Source organism: Clinocottus analis, unplaced genomic scaffold (assembly GCF_023055335.1).
Source record: "Clinocottus analis isolate CAN_PGR_092001 unplaced genomic scaffold, fCliAna1.0.p SCAF_14, whole genome shotgun sequence".
NCBI lineage: Eukaryota > Metazoa > Chordata > Actinopteri > Perciformes > Cottidae > Clinocottus > Clinocottus analis.
This window is the reverse complement of record NW_027175865.1, coordinates 415929-435000: the sequence shown is the minus strand read 5'-3', so window position 1 is coordinate 435000 and position 19072 is coordinate 415929. Positions and strand designations below refer to the sequence as shown.

Genomic DNA, 19072 nt, shown 5'->3' with positions numbered 1-19072 from the left:
AAGAGGAGGAGGAAGAGGAGGAGGGGGAAGAGGAAGAGAAGGAGGAGACTTTTGCTCTTTTAATGTGACATATCTATAATAATAATCTCTCTCTGATGTGCACCCTCCCGCCTGGATGAGATACAATGTATCTTCTTCTTCTTCATCTTCTTCTTCTTCTTCTTCTTCTTCTTCTTCTTCTTCTTCATGATGACGGGGCTCTACATGACTCACAGTTATTGTGTTGAAGGTGTTTATCTTGTTGTTGTTGTTTTCTTTCTCTCGTCCAGTTTCGTCGCCGCGGAGATTTCGTTCCAAACTCCTGAGCGCCGGCCGGCTGCTCGTCTCCTGGAAGGAGCCCAGAGGAGCGTTTGAAGGCTACAAGGTGGTTTACTCCACCAGGCCAGGTGAGACCAACCCAGCCACCTGTCAGTCACCTCCTAGCCCCGCCCCTAAAGCGACTGTATGGCCTGTTTGACTCTAACAGACCATAATGTACTAAATGAACATCAGGCTGTATAGAAGAAGACTAGAAACTAGAGATTGAGACATAAACTCATGTTTACAAAGTTTACTGAGGGAATACATCAAGAGAGAAGTGGAGTCACTTATATAGACTTCTATACAACCAGAGGAGTCGCCCCCTGGTGGTCAGGAGAGAGAATGCAGCTTTAACACATGAAGCATAGACTTCTATACAACCAGAGGAGTCGCCCCCTGGTGGTCAGGAGAGAGAATGTAGCTTTAACACATGAAGCATAGACTTCTATACAACCAGAGGAGTCGCCCCCTGGTGGTCAGGAGAGAGAATGCAGCTTTAACACATGAAGCATAGACTTCTATACAACCAGAGGAGTCGCCCCCTGGTGGTCAGGAGAGAGAATGCAGCTTCAACACATGAAGCATAGACTTCTATACAACCAGAGGAGTCGCCCCCTGGTGGTCAGGAGAGAGAATGCAGCTTCAACACATGAAGCATAGACTTCTATACAACCAGAGGAGTCGCCCCCTGGTGGTCAGGAGAGAGAATGCAGCTTTAACACATGAAGCATAGACTTCTATACAACCAGAGGAGTCGCCCCCTGGTGGTCAGGAGAGAGAAAGCAGCTTCAACACATGAAGCATAGACTTCTATACAACCAGAGGAGTCGCCCCCTGGTGGTCAGGAGAGAGAAAGCAGCTTCAACACATGAAGCATAGACTTCTATACAACCAGAGGAGTCGCCCCCTGGTGGTCAGGAGAGAGAATGCAGCTTCAACACATGAAGCATAGACTTCTATACAACCAGAGGAGTCGCCCCCTGGTGGTCAGGAGAGAGAATGCAGCTTTAACACATGAAGCATAGACTTCTATACAACCAGAGGAGTCGCCCCCTGGTGGTCAGGAGAGAGAAAGCAGCTTCAACACATGAAGCATAGACTTCTATACAACCAGAGGAGTCGCCCCCTGGTGGTCAGGAGAGAGAAAGCAGCTTCAACACATGAAGCATAGACTTCTATACAACCAGAGGAGTCGCCCCCTGGTGGTCAGGAGAGAGAATGCAGCTTCAACACATGAAGCATAGTCTTCTATACAACCAGACATTCCTGGGTGATGCTCAGCTGTCAGAGCTGCTCTCCTCTCTGCAGAAACCTTCCAGCTTCCTCTTGATTTGGGGATATCTGGCAGCGGGTTCATCGGCGCCGCCGTGCGCTCCCCCACGTGCGCTCCCCCACGTGCACACCTGGCCGCCGAGCCCGCGTTGATGGATGGGTTGCGTGGCGCCTCGCTCCGGGGCTTCTGGGCTCCGCGGCGCTCGCCGCCACGTGACGCTCATAAGCCGCGGCGAGGGGAGTCGCTGTGCAGCAACCTGCAGGATGCAGGTCAACGCGCACAAATCATATTTGCTCGACTTTTGCTGCCGGGAGAGAAATTCTAGTTATGCAGGAGAAGAGTCGCTGAGCCCCGAGGAGAAGAACTCCTTTCTGCTCGCAGTGCAGCGCTCACAGGATGCGACTGAAGACCTTGTTTGGGCAGATTTCATATTGAAGGGTTCAACAAAGTTGTGAAATAATACTGGAACGTTGTCAGCGGGAATGGAGGCTCGATGCTGTTAGTGACTGTTCTCGCTCCAGAGTGCGTTCACGGTGCGTTCAGGGGCCGTCAGTGAAATGAGTGACGCTTGATTGTGACGCGTTTCAACCAATCAGAGGAACCTCCTGTGAACACCGGCCGCTGAGTTCAACCAGGTTCTCTGAGATGCTCGTAAAGCCACGTGCACGCCACGTGCACGCCACGTGCACGCCACGTGCATGCCTCTCTGGCGCGCTGGTCGCAGCCAGGTGTGCACAGTAAACCTGTTCAGGTGTAAACTGACCCCAGAGCAGCTCACAGTGTCGCTCCATCACTGTCAGAGGATCACGAGCCGCTTTGTTTTAGAGAGAAAGTGTGTGTGTGTGTGTGTGTGTGTGTGTGTGTGTGTGTGTGTGTGTGTGTGTGTGTGTGTGTGTGAACAGTTCTTTCCTCCTCTTCCTCCGGTTCTGTCCTTTCGGTCTTGTAACTTTTCCTGATGAAAAAAGCAACCAGATATTTTATTGCAGCGAAAAGATAAAAAAAAAAAGTTGCAGCTGCTGTAAAAAATAAATCCTGTGATGACGGAAAGCTTCAAGAATTCATTTTGTTTGAGTTATGGAGCCGTTAAAAGGTTCAGAAGTCAGTTGTGAGGCCTTCAGGGCCCCTCGCTGCTACAGTTCATATTTCTCACATAATCAATAAAATTAAGGAGGAATTTACTCCCTGAGACGAAGGACAGAAATACTTTGTCCTCCCGTTGCTCTGCAGCGCAGCTTAAGAAGATGAAACAGTGATAAATCATAACCAACTAATGATAACGATGTAACGGATTCATTATATGTATTATTATTATTATTAATATTATTATTATTATTATTAACGAGTGAACCTTTAGATGCTCACCATGAAAACTGAAGACTGCACAGAGACAAGAAGTTTAAATACCTTCAGAGAGAGAGAGAGAGAGAGTTTTATAGGATCCAGTTGAACGTCTATAATATTTATTAATAAATGTTCCTCATATGCACGGTTGTTGCCATAAAGAGTATATATTCTTTACCTCTTCTTTACCTCTTGTTTACCTGCGCCCTGCTGGATGCAGCAGCTGTGCTGAGCGTCATCGGCGGGTGATGTCATCAGCGGGTGATGTCATCAGCGGGTGATGTCATCAGCGGGTGATGTCATCCTGTAGCTGTTCGCAGGAGGAAAAGTCCGATAAGAGTCGGAGTCGTATGAGGAGAAGAAGCTGGAGGCAGAAAGCAGGATGGAGGTGAAGAGACATGGAGAGTAAATGCAGAAGTAGATGTTGTTTACAGATAAACAGAGAGAGAGAGAGAGAGAGAGAGAGAGAGAGAGAGAGAGAGAGAGAGAGAGAGAGAGAGAGAGAGAGAGAGAGAGAGAGAGAGAGAGAGAGAGAGAGAGAGAGAGAGTCTTCCTCTCTCTGCTCCAGCAGGACGAGTCACAGTTGGACTCAGAAAGCTTCAGCGTCTTCTCTCATATTCTTCAAAACTATTTTTCTTTTAAGATATTCAAACTGGCTCCTCGACGTTTTCACCAAAAGCTCGATGGCTCGTTTCTGAGCCGTCGAGCCGAGAGGCCGAGGAGACGAGAGGCCGAGCCGAGAGGCCGAGCCGAGAGGCCGAGCCGAGAGGCCGAGCCGAGAGGCCGAGCCGAGAGGCCGAGCCGAGAGGCCGAGCCGAGAGGCCGAGCCGAGAGGCCGAGCAGCTTTTCGGAGAGGAAGAGTTGTGGCGTCGCTCTGGGTGGAGGGAGGGAGGCGGCTGGACTTCTGGCTCCAGCACGATGTCATAATCTCCAGTGAGTGACGGCGGTGGTTCCGTTCAGCTCGTTAAAGCTGAGACTCGTCATCGTCCCAACAGACGCAGCGTTTCTATCTGGATTCCAGAGGTCAAGGAACCGATTCCCGTCTGAACAAAGAGCTCCACGTAGAGTTCATGTGATCTGATCATCAATGTATTTTACATAAACCGTCTTTGACGACTGACCATTTGAGATGTATTGACGTTCATCCTGATACAAAGTGACACATTTATTTAGATCAAACACACAAAAAGAAGGAAGGAAACGGCAGTTTTCTTTCATCTCAAACGCTCAGACCAATTTGCATTTGGTGATCTCAGTCAATATCTGTGGAGATGATTGACTCTCTCTCTCTCTCTCTCTCTCTCTCTCTCTCTCTCTCTCTCTCTCTCTCTCTCTCTCTCTCTCTCTCGTCTGAGTTAATCTGTGCTGACTTCTGTCAAACCATCTGCTGCTGCGACACGACATCAAAGCACTTTTGTCAGGATGCGATGCTGTTTTATTTTATTGATTTGAGGTTTTTAGTTCCTCTGCTTTCATTAACTTGTGTTCATGTTCGTGGTTCATACCTGTTTTCTTTCCTCGCGTTGCTCTGCCGTCGGTGTCAGACGGTCGGTGGAGGTCTGAATCCGTCGTCACCTCGGGGCGATGGTAAAGTTAATCCGTTCTCCTCGCGCCGCGACGCCAGAGGCTCCAAATGTTTCTTTATCTTTTCTTGGTAGTTTCTTTTTTTTCAAGTATATCTGGAGACTTTTTTTTGTGGAAATAGTTTGGAGCTATTTGAGAAGGTCAAAAGGCGCGGTGGGTGTGTAATGCCAGTATGGGATGGGGGTTTGAGTGACAGTTCAATAACCGGCGGTTATTATCGACATTCTCCATTAAAGGTCCTTCAACGAGACATCGAGTCTTTCTCAATTGTGCTCATGAGCTTGAATGTAAAGCCATCGTAAGACCCAACAATGTCCTCACATTCAACCCAAATACACACATAGCATGTCCATGTGCGCATGTCACTGTAACCAGTACGACGTTAGCATTACAACATGGTGGAGTTAGCTAGTAGCTAGCTAACGTAATGCTTCATCCACACGCTGTGGAGGAAGACACATTGCTGCCACTCAGTTGAATAACAACCGTGTTCCCATAGTTTTCTTCACCCGATGTTGCATTAAAGCTTGGTGGAAGTAGCAGGAAGTTAGCTAGCTAGCCAGCAGCTAAATGAGCAACATTTTAAAATGTCAGACTTTATGTCAAGACTGTTGTCACAGTTTAGTAAAACAAATTGCTATCACCGGTGAAGTGACAGTTTATCCTGCAGCCGGTGTTGCATAAATTAACGCACGGCGGGATTGCCAAGCTAGCTAAGTAGCCAGCTGTCTGCTAATTAGCTTGGTTATTCCACTGTGCTTTCATTGCCACACTGGCGAGAGAAAATAACATTAACAGCAGGCCATCAGCCCATTAGCATCGATTCTATCCACCGCTCTAATCGTTTAGCCTTCTACGACTGAGGAGGTTAGCATAAAGCTAAGATATTAACAACACTTTTTCTCCATTTCTGAAATGTCTTTCGCTGATTTTTGTAAATTTCTGGATCCTCGAATCTCTCAAACGTAAGCGATATTAATTCAGCCACCCAACAACACAGCATGGGGACATTAGCTGATTAGCTTTAGCCCGATCCTCTTTGGCGATGCATGCTAGCGAGCACAAATCGCCAATTTGAAATTGGCCCACATGTCCGGGTGAGACAGCTCTACAAAAAAGTCAATTGTGGCATTAAGCTCCGCCTACTTTGATTTTCCGCCATTTTGAATTTTGAAAAAAACACTTTATTTCCAACTTCTCCTGAACGCTGCGTCCGATTCTGACGAAACTTTCTGTGGATCATTATTGGTTCAATGTGATCAAACAATATCTTCAACTTTCTTGATATCTCATTGCGTTTAGAAAATATGAACCAGTGAACGTCTTAGGGGCGTGACTTAGTACGGCAATACATATAACTTCCTACTCAATTGGCTGATCCTCACAAACTTTACAACATATCTCAATACGTGTCCCTGAACATACCCACGTTCATCAAAATATTTAATCTTTGTATAAAATGCTTATGTTTTTTAATCTAAATTGACTTTTCTCCGCATTTAAAGTTCATGTATTTCAAAAAATTATGTTTTTACTTCCTCTGTTCATCCTTCTGTCGGCATTCCCTTCACTTCTTTCTGCAATAATAATAACACAGTGTATTTATATAGCGCTTTAAATATGCACTTCCTTTAGTAAAGACGGACACAGTAAAAGCAATAACAATAAAAGGCAGAGAGATGACATCATAACAAAACAAAAGCATACATATCATTGCAGGTTAAAAAGCAGATTTAAATAGATGAGTTTTACGTTTTGCTTTGATCCTTTTGTTCTTCTTCCAGTTCTAAAGTGCAGGTCAGGTGTTATAAATACTCTGCCATCCCCCGTGTGGATGTCTCTCTGATGATATTTCCATACAACACAAGACATGTCACGTGTGACCCGCAGCGGGTGAAGGTTGCTCGTAGGAAGTTCAGTTTGCAGGTTTAATTGCTCCCTCGGGAATGAAAACGTTTGCACTCCAGATCTTCACGCAGCTGAAACAGGTGCTACGAGCGCCTCCACCCAGTGAGCGCCAACGAGAGGCTGCGCAACGTCACCAGAGGATGCAAATGATGCTAAAGACGCAGCAGCAGAATGGAAGATAACGAGTTTGAATAAGAGGTTAATGCACAAGCGATGTGGTTGTTTCAAAGACATTTAAAAACAATGCATGAGCTGAGTTCCTTCATGCTCTGTGACACGTTCTTTCATTACAATTTGTAGCAGGACCTTTAGCGGTCAGACATTTTGACTCGTGAACTTGACACCCTGCTGGCTGTGAACTCAACCTTCAACTATAAACTGATGAAGACGAGTTTGTCCTCGGTGTGTTTGCTCGTTCTCTTCATTGCGATGATGAGGATCTTGTGTGGTCAGACGATGAACCGGCAACTGTTTCTTCTCTCTGACCGTCGGCCTTCAGACGCTGACCGTCTCTCGTCTCTCCCTCTGCAACAGGTGGAGAGCAAACGGAGGTCGAGGTATCGAAGCAGGAAGCCAAGCTGCTCATCGAGGACTTTGACCCGTCTCAAGAATACGACTTTAAGATCGTGGCTGTCAGCGGAGGACAGCAGAGCAAAGCTCTGCAGGCCAAACATGAAGGTGAGCGACGCTCTGGACCTCAGACGGTGAGAGATGACGAGGTCATCAAAACATCACCCACTGCTTTGTGGACCGCCGGGCTGAAGCCTCGAGTTTGGCCACTCTATTTGACTCTAAATGACCATAAATTATGTATCATTGAATATTTATTACATAACTATTTATTTAGGAGACCCATGTACGAGAACTTAAGGGAATTAAAAGTAGTTTGACACTCATCAGTATTAAACTGGGACAGTTTCACCACAGTTTCTGGTTCTGTGCAGAAACTTTGAGAGACGGGAAAGAAAAACTGAATATTTAAAAAAAAAATCCCAAGAATAGAAGCGTCCAGATCAGGACATTAAAAACAAGTGTCAGCGGCTGAAAACAACATCAAAACCTTCTTTGCTTTGATGAATTAGACACAGAGTCAATAAACTTTAGGATCTCAGTGAATCAACACGGACGCTCTTCTGCTTCAGATTCATATTTCATAAGCGCATAAACACAACAACACACAAACGTTTACCAGATGTTCAAGCTGTTGAGGACGCAAACGCAATAACACAACATGAAGCATAGACTTCTATACAACCAGAGGAGTCGCCCCCTGGTGGTCAGGAGAGAGAATGCAGCTTTAACACATGAAGCATAGACTTCTATACAACCAGAGGAGTTGTGTGTTTTGGGGGGCTATGTGGACACTGACAAGCTAGGATATCTCCACCATATATATATATATATATATATATATATATATATATATATATATATATATATATATATATATATATATATATATAAATGTCCGTTCATTACATACTGGGCGACTCGCTGATGCTTTCTGCTTACTCAGGAGCAGCACACGGATCAGGAAAAGCTAATCTGTTTAAGTTGCGTTCTCGAACACTTGTCATCGTTATTGACAAACTGTAAAAGGTTCATAATGTGATTTTATGCCATCGCTTCATTTTTGCAGAGCGGCGTGATATTTTAAATGCCGAGTCAAAGAACCTTTCAACCCCGACACGATGCGTTTATGGAGGAAACACTGCATTACAAATCCTGTTCAAAAGGTCCATGTGTGCAATATATATATGTATATATATATATATATATATATATATATATATATATATATATATATATATATATATATATATATATATATATATATATTTGATCTGTTCCCTGTAGTGCAGTATGACGAGTAAATATCAGCAGGTTGCTGAATGTCAGCGAGTGAAACAAAGTGCAGTGTGTGTTGTTTCCTGCTGCGCTCAGCTCGTCTCACACTTCTTCATCTACACAACTCGCAGCTTTAACAACACAAACTACAGCGGAGGCATCGCGGAACAATGCAGCGATGAGACGGCACATAAAGCGGAGGAACAATCCAACACTGAAGTCTGTGTTTCTGTGTTTCTCTTCGGGTTCAAACCTCCAGCAGGTTGCCCTCTTGGCCACGCCCCAATCAGTGATGTCACAGCAGGCGCCCTGCCAATCACCGGCTGGCGGACGCGCCGCTGTGACATCACTGATTGGAGCCAGAAGTGCGGCCCGATGTCACGTGGAGAGCGGTTCATCAAGAGTTCTCTGTCGCCTGTGATTCAATGCGGCGGCCATCTTTTACATCGCCACGTCTTAAGGTCGCCGCTCTTACTTACAACCGCTGATTCGTACAGCGTTTACCTGCAGCCGCAGGAGGAAGTCTGACCCGATGTGATCGGTTCTGCAGAGTGAACCCAATGCACAAGAGTCTGAAAACGTACTAATGTCCATCTGGTTGTATAGAAGTCTATACTTCATGTGTTAAAACTGCATTCTCTCTCCTGACCACCAGGGGGCGACTCCTCTGGTTGTATAGAAGTCTATGCTTCATGTGTTAAAGCTGCATTCTCTCTCCTGACCACCAGGGGGCGACTCCTCTGGTTGTATAGAAGTCTATGCTTCATGTGTTAAAGCTGCATTCTCTCTCCTGACCACCAGGGGGCGACTCCTCTGGTTGTATAGAAGTCTATGCTTCATGTGTTAAAGCTGCATTCTCTCTCCTGACCACCAGGGGGCGACTCCTCTGGTTGTATAGAAGTCTATGCTTCATGTGTTAAAGCTGCATTCTCTCTCCTGACCACCAGGGGGCGACTCCTCTGGTTGTATAGAAGTCTATGCTTCATGTGTTAAAGCTGCATTCTCTCTCCTGACCACCAGGGGGCGACTCCTCTGGTTGTATAGAAGTCTATTCTTCAACCTTTTAGCAGCTTTAACGGTTGATAATGATTCACGTGTCTTTGGTTTATTCTCTTGTTGTTTCTAGTTTTACTCGTCGTGTCGTTGGTCCCGGTGTTCCTCCTCTCCCACAATGCTTGCATTCATGCATTCATTCATGCATTCATGCATTCATTCATTCATTCATTCATTGGCGTGGCTTCTTTTGTTTCTTGCAGCTCAGCAGGCCGGCGTGGAGATGGTTCAGTCCCAGCAGAGACAAGACGACGGCGCCACGGCGGAGAACAACGAGATCTTTGAAGGTAAGATCCTCCCTGACGGGGAAAACGGGAGGAAGACGATGTTGAAACGAAGAAGAGCCGCCGGGTTTCTCTCCGTCTCCGGTGGCCTTCGGGGTCGAGACCCTCTTCCGTGCAGCGAGGAGGTTCTCTTTGAGGAGCCGCGTCAGGAACTCAGAGCCTCCAGGAACGTGTGAAAGGAAACAGAAAGACAACAAAAGCGTCCATGGATTTTTTTTTTGTGGGGGATTTTTTGACAAAGTGCAGAATCCGGAGCGGCCGGCTGTTTGTTCAGGACGCAGACGGCTTCTCTTCTTCCTGTCACAGCGTTTCTGAAGGATTCCTCCGACGCGAGAAGCGCTCCATGTGTTAATACTTTGACCTTTTTATCCTTTAAAAACAGGTAAGTGGAAGCTGAAGAGCTTCAATCAAAGATCGTCTTTTTTTCTTTTTTTTCTGGAAACAAAAGCCATTTGGTGATTTTTTAAAAACGTTTTTTTATGATTATCGTCTTCGCAAAACAACACAAGAGAGAAGAGGAGAACTGAAGGGAGATCAGGAAATGAGTGAAGCCGGGTGAACGAGCCGGGTGTGGGTTTTGGAAGCAGTCGTGAACCACCAGACACCTCGAGGAGGTTGGTCTGAACTCCTTCAAACCAACGACATCGGCTTTTGTCCCATAAAAGTATAAAATCTGTGTGTCCTTCGTTTTTGTCAATACATTTATCTTGGTTGTGGACAAAATATCGGAAACGCGTTTAAATAGCAGCCAAAAAGAACACAATGACCCTGTTTGGTTGAACAGAACCCAAAATGAATCCTGCAGCGTGAACATGAAGCTCCACGTCGTCCTTTGCAGCCTCGTGAAGTTGTGTTGTGTTTCCTTTGTGTGTTGGCCAACCTCGACATGGAGGAATGGCGTTAATGACGGTGCAGATGGGACTTCTGGCAGCCGGTTAGCCGGCGACTGAAACGCCAAAATCACAGCTTCTGAAAAAAAATCACAATGAGGACGAACGCCCAGAAGTTTTAATCTTTCATTTGTTTTTGGTTTCTATATTTACTTATTAGTTCATCTCAATCAGCCAATCCACCGTTACTCTGGTCTAGCTGCAGCTTTTCATGTGTTGAAGCTGCATTCTCTCTCCTGACCACCAGGGGGCGACTCCTCTGGTTGTATAGAAGTCTATGCTTCATGTGTTAAAGCTGCATTCTCTCTCCTGACCACCAGGGGGCGACTCCTCTGGTTGTATAGAAGTCTATGCTTCATGTGTTGAAGCTACATTCTCTCTCCTGACCACCAGGGGGTGACTCCTCTGGTTGTATAGAAGTCTATGCTTCATGTGTTAAAGCTGCATTCTCTCTCCTGACCACCAGGGGGCGACTCCTCTGGTTGTATAGAAGTCTATGCTTCATGTGTTAAAGCTGCATTCTCTCTCCTGACCACCAGGGGGCGACTCCTCTGGTTGTATAGAAGTCTATGCTTCATGTGTTAAAGCTGCATTCTCTCTCCTGACCACCAGGGGGCGACTCCTCTGGTTGTATAGAAGTCTATGCTTCATGTGTTGAAGCTGCATTCTCTCTCCTGACCACCAGGGGGCGACTCCTCTGGTTGTATAGAAGTCTATGCTTCATGTGTTAAAGCTGCATTCTCTCTCCTGACCACCAGGGGGCGACTCCTCTGGTTGTATAGAAGTCTATGCTTCATGTGTTGAAGCTACATTCTCTCTCCTGACCACCAGGGGGCGACTCCTCTGGTTGTATAGAAGTCTATGCTTCATGTGTTAAAGCTGCATTCTCTCTCCTGACCACCAGGGGGCGACTCCTCTGGTTGTATAGAAGTCTATGCTTCATGTGTTAAAGCTGCATTCTCTCTCCTGACCACCAGGGGGCGACTCCTCTGGTTGTATAGAAGTCTATGCTTCATGTGTTGAAGCTACATTCTCTCTCCTGACCACCAGGGGGCGACTCCTCTGGTTGTATAGAAGTCTATGCTTCATGTGTTAAAGCTGCATTCTCTCTCCTGACCACCAGGGGGCGACTCCTCTGGTTGTATAGAAGTCTATGCTTCATGTGTTAAAGCTGCATTCTCTCTCCTGACCACCAGGGGGCGACTCCTCTGGTTGTATAGAAGTCTATGCTTCATGTGTTGAAGCTACATTCTCTCTCCTGACCACCAGGGGGCGACTCCTCTGGTTGTATAGAAGTCTATGCTTCATGTGTTGAAGCTGCGTTCTCTACTTTTCTCTCTGGTTCTTCAGAAGGAGAACGTCATCATAGTTCTCGCCTCCTGCAGCAGAACCGTCACGTTCTCGTCGTTCAACTCGACTCTTCTTGGACTTTTCTTCTCCTCTCGGCGCCGTGAGAGCGTTTTGGTAATTTGTGTTTTCTTCCCTCCAGACGGAGACAGAAAACCTGACAAACCTGCCAGTTATTTTTCTTCTTCTTGTGTTTTCTCTGCACCTGAAACCTCTGAGTTCACTCTTTAGTCCTGCGGTCGCTTTAATTCTAACTGAGGTTTCATGCAATTATGGTTTTCTCTCCTTCTTGTGAGCCCCGAAGTTAAGGGGTTGCAACAGATGATTGAAGATGTTATTTTTTTCAACATCACCGTGAGCTGGAAGGACCTGCAGAGCTGCAACCAGGTGTTTCGATGACCTTTTACAGCCCTAAAAACAATCCTCTGTATCTGAAGGTCCTGTTCAGGTTTTGTGTGTGTCTGTGTCTGGATATTGTTCTTCAAGGTGTGTGTGTTGGAGCTTGATTGGATGGATTTGATTGGCTCTTTAGGGAAGACGGCCAATCAGGATAAAAAGATTTAAATTCAATATTTAGCAGATTTTAATCCGCTCTAACGCGACGCCATCAGCAGAATATCTTGACCCTTTTCTCCGTCGCCTCGTACAGAAACCAGAGTTCACTTCCTCCCGGCTCGGGGACTTCCTGGTTGAACAGCTGCTCCGGCGCGTCAACACTTTGCCGACGCTCAAGATGTTCAGGCGACGGCTTCGCTCGCGGCGACAGATCCGCTGCCAGCAGCCCGTCCTGTTGCGGCGCCGCCGACGGCCCGACAGATGTTTGAGGAAACTGAGCACGAGACTTTTCACCGGCTGTGTTCGCATCCCGCCGCACAAACACGAGTCACAGCGGAGCGAGTGGAGGAGGCGAGGGAGGGAGGGAAGGAAGGGAGGAGGCGAGTCCAAAGGGATCTGATCCAAAACGGTCGGGATAATTACGGCTGCAGGACTTCCATGAAAGTCCTTTTCTGCCTCGTTGTTTGGCCAGACGTCTTCTTCTGTCACTTCCTCGTCCCTTTGTGTCACTGCTAACTCTCTAAAAACTGTATTTCCACCATTTTTATTTATTTTGTCATCACCACAAACAGAAGCCGCAGCAGCACGCTTCATGCTAGCAGAGCCACTCGCCTCCCAAACATCTGTTTGTTTTAGAAGTCGCGTTCGTGGAGATAATTGAAGGCTTTTGACTTCCACATAGAAAAAATAGTTGAATTGAAAATAGAGGTCGTTAAATGTTAAACGTTAACTCCGATGTGACGGCTCGCACACGGCGGCGGCCGCGTTTAGCTCGGCGTCGGTCGCTAATCTTTCCTCCGCTCTATAAAACTCCTGCGTTGCGGCTACAGAGCCGAGAGCAGCGAGCTGCTGAGTCTTTACCCACAAACTCATTCGTCTGTGAGTTTAACTTCACGTTCTTCTCTCCCAGACGATCCGGAACACAAAACACAAAAGCTCTTCAGCACCAGACGGGCCGTGCAATGCATGCTGGGTAGATTTGCTCCCGACTTGCTTTGTTGTCACACGCACACCTGGATAGTCTCACGAGAGCGAGCCGGCCGTCGATTTCAGTGCCGGGCGCCGCAGCAGCTCTCCACCGCCTGCCTGCCCCAGTGCATGATGGGAAACACCTTTGTCTGTATTTGTTTTTACCCCGAGAACACTGAGAAACGTTCGCTATGAACTCTGGGAGCCGTGGGGGGAGGAGCCTGTCGCTTTTCAAGTTAAACTGAAATGCTTTTTTAATTAATTTTCCTCGACATCGTCGTCAGAATGAAATCATATTTTCATATTAGTTTCATGAAGCTGCGTTTCCCTTTAAGGGCTGAGACCCACATCGCAGCTCAGCCAGTGAACATGTCACTATATTTATATCTATATTTATATATATCTACATTTATTTATATCTATATTAGTGTGAGTCACCTGCCATGTCTCTACCTCGTACCTGCTGCAGGCTGCACGGGACAGATGGAGGAGCGAGCAGCCAACGAGTGATAAAAGGCTTTTTATATTTATATACGACTCCACACACACACACACACACACACACACACACACACACACACACACACACACACACACACACACACACACCATCCCTCCAGGCCTCTTCTCTTCATCTTGACTTCTGTCTGTTTGAACTCACTTTTCTTCTCATTACTTTCTGGATCTTCAGTCTTTTGAATCTATTTGGTTTCATTATTTTTCTTTCTGGATTCCTCTTCATTAAAACAGCGAGAATACTGTGTGTGTGTGTGTGTGTGTGTGTGTGTGTGTGTGTGTGTGTGTGTGTGTGTGTGTGTGTGATAGGAGGACCTCACACTGCTCGCTGGCTTTTCATGAGTTATTATTCTGTCCTCTGCGGAAAGAAAGACAAACATAACATACGTTTATGTGTCTCCTCTTTCCTTCACTCCTCTTTCCTTCACTCCTCTTTCCTTCACTCCTCTTCCCTTCACTCCTCTTTCCTTCACTCCTCTTTCCTTCACTCCTCTTTCCTTCACTCCTCTTCCCTTCACTCCTCTTCCCTTCACTCCTCTTTCCTTCACTCCTCTTTCCTTCACTCCTCTTCCCTTCACTCCTCTTTCCTTCATGCAGACACATGAGCTGTTCAACGCTTTCTATGAAGAAATGTTTGTTTTATTGATATTGATGCTGATCAAGAATCAATAAGTGTGTTTGTCACAGTGACCAGACAACATGTAGAAAGGAGGTGAATGCTAATAACATACAATCTATATATGGAGCAATGCAGGGGGGCAACAGGGTTGCTCAACCGCCCTCACAGCGAGTGAGTATGAAGTGCATTGATGCAAATATTGCAAATATTGCAGGTATCTGCTTCCAGCTCTTCTGCTCGCTCTCCTCCATCTTGTCCACACTTGCTGAAAACCAGAGCCGCCGCCTCGCCGGCCCGTGAACACGCTGCAGGCTGCTGCTGCTGCTGCTGTTGTTGTTGTTGTTGTTGTTGTTGTTGTTGTTGTTGTTGTTGTTGTTGTTGTTGTCGTCGTTGTGTGTCTGCTGTTCTGCGCGCTTTGTCACACAGATTCTGTCGTTCATTCTTTTTTTTTTATACCTTTCAACCGAGAACACTGACGTTAAAAAAAGTTAAACCATCACTGACGTCAGGTTCATTTCACCTGATTTAAAATATAAAATATGAAATATATTTCTCACCAAATGTATAAAAACCTGACCGTAACGGAGGAGGAAGCACAGATTACACAACTATTGTTGGTTAGTTGTCTCAACATAACTATTGTTGGTTTAGTTGTCTCAACACAACTATTGCTGGTTAGTTGTCTCAACACAACTGTTGCTGTTTAGTTGTCTCAACACAACTGTTGCTGGTTAGTTGTCTCAACACAACTGTTGCTGGTTGTGTTGCATGAACCTAACAGTGTGTAGTTATTTTAAGTTTAACTGTGATGTTTCGTCTGAACTAAACTTGGTGGGTTTTTTGCGTGTTTGTTCCTAACGTGCATTTTAAATGATGTTGTCTTAAAAAAACACAACGTAAATAGACCAGTTTGTGAAACTGGGCAGTGAGCTTGTGGTGAGTTTTTTAGTCATGGTGAGGTAGAAGAGGATGAATTATGTTGCACATTGTTGTGTTTTTGTTGGGCAGTAATGGACCTGCAGCCGAGTGAAGCGACCTCCAGTCACACAACGTGTTCCTTGTATAAATCCAGATTATAATTATATGCAATTAGAGCTGCAGTCTGCAATTAAACCTCACGGTTACATCGTGGTTTCATTCTTCTTTCTTCAGTGAAAATGCTAAATTGAGTCATTAATTCAACGGCAACCACCAAAACGTTCCTCTCAGGTTTCCAGGTTTGTTTCCAGGTTTGTTTCCAGGTTTGTTTCGTTGCCGCCTCGTCGGCGCCGCAGAGCTCTGCGTGTTGCTGACTTCACACTGAAGAAACTTTCAGACGGTGAAGTGAGAGCTGGAGGTCGACCCGGCGAGCAGGAGCTCACCGTGTTTCCAGCAGTGGAACATCTGCAGGGGAACGTTCCCTCCTGGTTGGTGATGACTCATCAGCACCTGGAACGCCTCGTATCCTCCGGGCAGGTGTGTTTGTTTCTTATGTTGAGGCTCCTCACCTGTAATAAACTGCAGAAGGAGCGTTGCATCACTTCCTGCTCGTAAAGACGTCGCTTCAGGACCAGACTCCCTTCACGAGGCCAAAGCAGAGCTTCTGGCGCTGCAGGTCACCAACGAGCTGAAGACTGGAGATCTTGTTTTCATCGTGTTTAACGTTTTCTATGTTCAGCTCTGTCATCATTGGTGAATTGTAGCCTGTCATGTCTGAAGTAGGAGTATTATATCTTCTGCTTATTTTCTGTGATGACCGAGTATTTTACGATCTTTTCCTAAACCTAGCCAGGTATTGTACGATCATTTTCTCAACCTAAATGTTTTACGATCTTTTCCGTAACCTAACCAAGTATTTTACAATCTTTTCCTTAACTTAAATATTTCTCAATCTTTTCCTAAACCTAGCTAAGTATTATACGATCTTTTTCTCAACCTAAATATTTCACGATCTTTTCCTAAACCTAGTATTTCACGATATTTTTTCACGATGACCGAGTCTTTCTAAAAAAAAATATTCCAAACCCGACCAGAGTAGTTTTGTCTTCTAAACACAACCAAGTTGTTTCCTCTGAAGACGAAACGTTAGCTTTTGTACGCTCAATAAAAAGAAGCAACGTTTTGGTAAGAAACATCGTAAGAAACATTGTAAGAAACATCCTAAGATACATCGTAAGAAACATCGTAAGGAACATCGTAGGAACATTCATAAGATACATTGTAAGAAACATCGTAAGATACAGCTTAAGATATATCGTAAAATACATCGTAAGATATATCGTAAGATACATCGTAAGAACCTTCATAAGAAACATCGTAAAAAACATCGTAACAAACATCGTAGGAACCTTCGTCGGCGTCTTTCCGTCAACCAGAAGCCTCTTCAGGGTTTCACAGCGTCGCTCCACATTCATCTTTTTCAGTTTTTTACAGTCGTGCTGTTTCTCCTCCGTTGTCACATGACGGGCGTCGCCGTGTCGCCGGGCAGGTGTGAGCAGGTCTCTGCAGGTGTGAGCCGGTCTCTGCAGGTGTGAGCCGGTCTCTGCAGGTGTGAGCTGGTCTCTGCAGGTGTGAGCTAGTCCATGCAGGTGTGAGCTGGTCTCTACAGGTGTGAGCTGGTCTCTACAGGTGTGAGCTGGTCTCTGCAGGTGTGAGCCGGTCTCTGCAGGTGTGAGCCGGTCTCTGCAGGTGTGAGCTGGTCCATGCAGGTGTGAGCTGGTCTCTGCAGGTGTGAGCTGGTCTCTGCAGGTGTGAGCTGGTCCATGCAGGTGTGAGCCGGTCTCTGCAGGTGTGAGCCGGTCCCTGCAGGTGTGAGCCGGTCTCTGCAGGTGTGAGCCGGTCCCTGCAGGTGTGAGCTGGTCCCTGCAGGTGTGAGCTGGTCCCTGCAGCATCACACAGGAACACACAGCTCTGTGTCGTTGCATCGCCTTCACATCCTGATACGTTATCTCGCACCATCGGACTCCGACCGTCGCAGCTGACTGAGCGCTCTGCTGGCGCTCGTCCGTCGGTCTGAGTGACATCACCGCCTCGTTACCTGTGCACATGTTGAGGTGGAGCTGCATTCCTGTGTGTGTGAGTGTGTGTGGAGAATATGTCCTCATAAGGATAGAACAAGAAGGTGGAGGTTTTGTCGCTTTCTGCTTCGCTTACAGTTTCGTAATCGTCATGTTGCAGCAGAACTCAGACGTCCGTCATCACGTCCGTCTTCACATCAGTTTTTCTCGATGTCTCGAGCTTTAAATGCACCATCACGTGACCCCTCGTGTCGCCAAAAGAACAATAGGTGTGCGATGTTGACGCACTTCAAGGTGTTCGTACCTTTCACACAAAACCTTCAGAGGGAACTCGCAGCTTTCAGACTCACATTCTCCTGCTGCAGCGTCTCGGGCTCAAGACATCGCCCGTGTTCCCGAGCTCAGACTGGCGACCTCTCAGATAGTGAAGGTGCTCACTCTAAGTGTGTGTCTGTAGGTGTGTGTGTGTGTGTGTGTAGGTGTGTGTGCAGGTCTGATGTGACCCCTGTAATGAGGTCTAATTCCTGGTCCATTGGTCCAGGCCACAATAATTAGACCGTGTCAGCAGAAGACGGCCAAGAATAATGGAGTCACAGCTCGGACCTCCTGTTCCACTCGCCGAGTGTGTGTGTGTGCGTGTGTGTGTGTGTGTGTGTGTGTGTGTGTGTGTGTGTGTGTGTGTGTGTGTGTGTGTTCCCGCCCTAGAGTCTGGAGGGTAAACTTGTACTTTCTCAACCTGTATTTATCCAGCAGCTTTCCTTCCCTTCGTCTCGTTTCTTTATTTACTCTTTTCACGCTGACTTTGCAGAAACATTTAAAAGTGTCAAAGTTTTTTGTTTTTAGACCCGGATGCGGTTCTCCAACATGTTCTGTGGTGTTCTGCTGTTGGACGTTCACGGCGTGGAACCAGAGTTATGCGAGGCGATGTTTTATATTTAGGAGAAGTCCAGAATGAGCCTCAGAGTCTCTCTGGATGCTTCTCATCACGGTCATGTGCGTTCATGTTGTGCGTTCATGTTGTGCATTCATGTTGTGCGTTCATGTTGTGCGTTCATGTTGTGCGTTCATGTTGACAAACTTATTGTCGGCTTTCTGCCAGTAAAATTAAAAGATGAGAAGTTTATTTCCAGCTGGTTTGTGCTGATATGAATCAGGTTCTTTTACAGGAGGTTGAAACTCTTCATCCTCTGTGGCAGACACATGATGATGATGATGATGGGACGGCGGCTCGTGTTTATACTTATTCATAGTTTTCAGAGAAGAAATCGGATGAAAAAGGATTTTATTGTGAAAAAAAAGATGGTTTTAATGTCTTTTTAGTTTTTTATTTGTCAACAATAACAAAACCAAATGCACTCTGGGAGAAATAAGTTATGGAAAGATTTCAGATTCTCCATCTGCTGTTGTTTCATTCCTCTGTTTGTCTTCTGCTCGAGGGTTCTGTTGCACACGGAGACGCTTTGAGGAAGGTTGTTGTGTTGTTGACATGTTGTTGTGTTGTGTGTACACAGTATGGAGGCAGTGTGTTGTCTCAGTGACTGCAGACGTGTTTCCTTCCTCTCTGCAGCCGGATGCTTTTAAATCCTCTT

The 19072-nt window shown here is 46.2% G+C and overlaps 1 protein-coding gene across 5 annotated transcripts in view; it reads left to right on the top strand.

Moving 5' to 3' along the window:
* LOC137784547 (collagen alpha-1(XIV) chain-like) overlaps positions 1 to 19072 on the top strand; it is an 82223-nt gene that overhangs the window by 8084 nt on the left and 55067 nt on the right. For all 5 annotated transcript variants that reach the window (XM_068575314.1, XM_068575313.1, XM_068575312.1 and 2 more), the window contains exons 3-5: positions 270 to 386; positions 6941 to 7084; positions 9511 to 9594. In XM_068575314.1, coding sequence (XP_068431415.1) covers positions 270 to 386; positions 6941 to 7084; positions 9511 to 9594 — 345 coding nt within the window. The remainder of the gene's footprint in view (positions 1 to 269; positions 387 to 6940; positions 7085 to 9510; positions 9595 to 19072) is intronic.